General features: G+C 41.7%; 1 protein-coding gene across 1 annotated transcript; it reads right to left on the bottom strand.

Annotated features, from left to right (window-relative positions):
* Nucleotides 1–436: 436 nt before the first annotated feature.
* LOC143327832 (ubiquitin carboxyl-terminal hydrolase 3-like) lies at nucleotides 437–3173 on the bottom strand. Its single transcript, XM_076742367.1, has 8 exons — nucleotides 3072–3173; nucleotides 2821–2972; nucleotides 1849–1951; nucleotides 1600–1676; nucleotides 1308–1416; nucleotides 1133–1193; nucleotides 664–821; nucleotides 437–524 (listed from the first exon to the last, which is right to left on the bottom strand). Exons 1-8 carry the CDS (start codon nucleotides 3129–3131, stop codon nucleotides 516–518), a joined length of 729 nt encoding a protein of 242 aa, XP_076598482.1. The 5' UTR covers nucleotides 3132–3173; the 3' UTR covers nucleotides 437–515.
* Nucleotides 3174–4085: the final 912 nt, after the last annotated feature.

Raw genomic sequence — 4085 nt, 5'->3', positions numbered from 1 at the left:
TTGAAATTAATAATGTTAAAACACAAGTGTCCAAAAATCAATTTGAAGCATTTTATTTGTTAATATGGAATACATAATGTGTGATATTGTTCCAGAGAGCAAGCCAAAGCTTCTGTGGTTGTGGCAACTGTGGCAAGGAAAAACTCCCCTTCAGAGGAAGAAACCTTGGGAGGAACCAGGCTCTCTGGGGTGGCCCATCCCCCTGAGGGCAGGGGACCCGCTGCTGTTCTTGGCCATGGGACATGCTCATCACCCATCTTCTGTCTTCATCCATCCTCTGCTGTACGTGGTCCTGATCCATCCTCTGCTGGACGTGGTCTTTATCCATCCTCTGCTGGATGTGGTCTTCATCCATCCTCTGCTGGGTGTGCTGGTAGACCATCTCAGACCTCCATGTTCACCTCCACCCTGTAGCAAGGATGACACAGAGAGAAACAGCACTTACCTTTTAACACCCCGGGGTTGGTCCTTTGAAGTCCTTCATGTTCAGAATCTTGAGAGCTCATTTACTGAGTTCAGTCCAGCTAAAACAGAAACACACTTACAGTAAGATCAATGTTTTTTGGTCTTTTTTGAAGAACATCAGTGTTTGTGTTGTGTCTCTCTCACATTTCCTTCACGTGTTTCACGTCAGTGCACATGTGCGTGGTGTTTTCCACTTACGTGTCTTTTGTAAAAGAGGATGTAGGAGCTTTGAATCCGCTGCTCACACGCAGAAGCACCCGTTGTTTCAGTGACCCGAGCATCATTGTACGTGAACCAGCGGTCATTCGGGTCCGTCTCTCCAACATTTCGATCCAGGCCGTCAGAGATGTAGTGTCCTAAAAGGAGAGCAGTCATTGTTAGGTGGGCTGTCACAAGACTCAGTGGATGGGATGTACATTAACTGATACCAGAAAACACTGATTCGGTGCAAATAAAAGTAATAAAAGGTTCATATTTGTGTCTGACTTTCTAAATGAAAAAAAAAAAACAGGTGCATAAAATAAAATGTTTACAACTTGTATTTTCATACAGTGACTGACAACAACGGCAGCTAATAGCAGAATATAAGAGATCTGTTGGTAAACAAAGAAAAAATATTTCTACTTAAGTTTAATGTGAGTAGAAGTAAAATAATATATTATCATACCACTATCTGTCCTGGAGCCATGATGACTGATGACACTGACCAAACTGTAGCAGCCACCACCCTGAGACAGAGCACAGATATCAGAGTTAGTACACACATGTTGACTTGCATCCACAGTCTGGTGATTTATTTATTTATTTATTTATTGCTATCAGGTCATTCAGTGTTTCCTTACCTGGTTAGAGGATATCACGAGGTCTCTGCAGAGGGCCACGGGCTGATGGACCTTTTGGAACTGGTACATCTCCGTGAACCTGAAGCGCTTCAGGTGCAGAATGAGCACTCTGTATACAGAAAGAAGACATATGAGCACCAGGTGATCGAGAAAAAATAATAAATATGGCACTACTAACTCTTCCTATTTCAGTTCCTTCTGAGGGTCAGTGGAGCCCAGTTTGACACCACTGGATTGACCAGTATCATCACTGTGCATTGTGGTCAGGAATGATGGATGTGATGTTACTTACTTTGGCAGGTTCACAAATGATGAGCGCTGGCTTGACGTGGTGGCACCACACTCACAGAGATACACCAACTCCTCCTCCTGCAGAACAGCACAGAACACACATGTTTTCACTTCTATACTGGATTTACATGCACAACAGCAAGACAACTACATAAGCAGTGGTGCTGGGATTGAATTGTGTTTTCTACATCGTATTATCACATTATATCAGTCGGTTGTAACGGGAATAACGAGGAGACGTGTTTCATACCTTCTGGTAATCCTGGAGCATGTCCATCACCGTTCCACATCCAGGTGACAGGTTCAGGGACAGGTTTGTAAAGTCCTCCTGTCTGATGGATTCTGTACCACAGCTACACATTCAAAAGACAACAGAGTGATAAAACAGCTGCAGAGGTCATGACAAGACTTTCAGTCCCATTCAGTGATGTGACCTAATTGAATATCTAAACATCTTCTTACTGTTTGCATAATTGCGGGTTGATACGTCTGATAGTTTTGAATTTTTTTAAACAAATTTTGAGAGATGAGTGCCAGGCAGCGGTCACTGATAGAAATGTTTACCCCGCCTTGACATGCTGGCAGACAAGTACATTTACTCCAGTACCTTACTCATGTACAAATGTGAGGTACTTTGAGTATTTTCTTCTCATGCTACCTCATACTTCTACCCCACTACAGTTCAAAGAGCAATATTGTACGTTCTACTTCACTACATTTATTTGACAGCTTTAGTTACTAGTTACTTTACACATTTAGATGTTTACATATAAAACACATGGAGATAAACATGATGCTTTGTTCTAAAATAAACGTGTGTACCTAACAATACATACATTAAGAGCTGAAATTACTAATATTTTCATAATTCTTTAAGTTATTTTTCATGTAAAAACTACTTGCAGTCCAATATAAAATAGTTAAAAATCAGCTCCACCTCAACCAACCACAGAAGTAAAATCCTTCTTTGACATTAGTCATAATAATCTAATGATATAAATTAGTATTACAGTTTTCTGCATTGAGTACTTTTATTTTTGATACATTAAGTAAATTTTCTTGATTATACTTAGATGCTTTTACCTAAGAAACAATTTCAATGCAGGACTTTTACTTAAAACTGAGTATTTTTACAGCGTGGTATTAGTACTTTTACTTCAGCAAAGGACCTGAATACTTCCTCCACCATTGCACATGAATGTGTGTGACTGTGTAGTCATACCTCTTGCAGGTCCTGGTGCTCTGCATCTTAAACATCAGGAGATCTTCCACTGGACATATGTAGGTCATACCCATGCTGGCTGCTTTCGCCTGAAGCTTCGTGCCCAAAGATCTGATCTGGTCCAGCACGGTGGTGAGGAACTCATGAGCATCCTGCAGATATACACACACAATCATACAAAGAAGTTTATACACAGAGGAGAAGCTGTCAGGAAATGGTGACACAACAAACCATAAAACCAGCTTACGTACTTTCTGTTGGAAATCAGCAAACTCTGGATTCCAGACGGAGACCACCTCTCTGAAGTTCATGAGGAGTCTCAATTTATGAAGAAACTCAGTGGAGAAGTGGGATTCTTCTATCCTCATAAATGATCTGGAGAGGGAGACAAAATGGTTAGAGGCTTGGTCTCTATTGTTGTTGTTCACGGTATAACTTGAGAATAAAATGAGTGGTTGTTAGTTAAGGGTGCTGTACCTAATGAGTGCAGCCTCAGGGAGCAAACTCCAAACCTGCTCCTGAGAACTGATGGCTTTAACAAAGTCCTCCAGTGTCAGGAGGCTCTGCAGGCAGGAGTTCATGTAGCAGAAGTTTAACGGGTTGGGAAACCTGAAACACAAACAAGTCAAACACATCTCAGTATCATTGATCCTGGTTTACTTTGATGGACGTGTATCTACAGTGTGTGTGTGTGTGTGTGCATATGCAGATGTACTTACCCAAGACTGGTAAAACTCCCGGGCTTTACAGCGGAGACGGTATCTTTTTTCTTCTTCTTTTTTTCAGCTGGAAGGGGCAGGGGGCTGTTCTTCTCCTTCGGGATCTCTTCTTGAGTCACTGGTACAACCTGCCAGAAATGATATTGGGGTAAGGAAACACTCATACAAAGACACACTCATCAACTCATAAATGTCTGTTTCATGTTGAGTGCTGCACTTAGTGCCACACATACATACCTTCCCCGACCTCCAAAACCTCTTTGTCTTTTTCTGTGACTTGGCGGTTTTGTCACATGAAGTCTTTCCCAGAAGCCAACCAAAGAGTCGATACCTCCACGGGATGCTTTCAGACTTCTTGCTGTCGGCATCAGGAGCTTCTGGGACAGAGACACTGTTGATAAAGAGAAATACAGTTGATTTTTCTGTTGTGCAATCATGCTCAAAATATATAAGAAATTATTGAGAGGGATCATCTTAAGGAATCATTCACTGGCTAGCCCGGGGTGAATTTAGGCTTGTAGTGCCTGCAGCAGGTTTTAAGTCTTT

The sequence above is a fragment of the Chaetodon auriga genome, chromosome 11, assembly GCF_051107435.1.
Source record: "Chaetodon auriga isolate fChaAug3 chromosome 11, fChaAug3.hap1, whole genome shotgun sequence".
Classification (NCBI taxonomy): Eukaryota; Metazoa; Chordata; class Actinopteri; order Chaetodontiformes; family Chaetodontidae; genus Chaetodon; species Chaetodon auriga.
This window is presented reverse-complemented; position numbering and strand designations above follow the sequence as displayed.

Excerpts from the sequence above, each read along its gene's own strand:
- LOC143327832 (XM_076742367.1), bottom strand. The coding sequence starts at position 3,131 with ATGAACTTCAGAGAGGTGGTCTCCGTCTGGAATCCAGAGTTTGCTGAT. Across the intron at positions 1,194-1,307 it reads TCGTGATATCCTCTAACCAG|GGTGGTGGCTGCTACAGTTT; the intron begins GTAAGGAAACAC and ends GCTCTGTCTCAG. Across the intron at positions 822-1,132 it reads TGGCTCCAGGACAGATAGTG|GACACTACATCTCTGACGGC; the intron begins GTATGATAATAT and ends CTCTCCTTTTAG.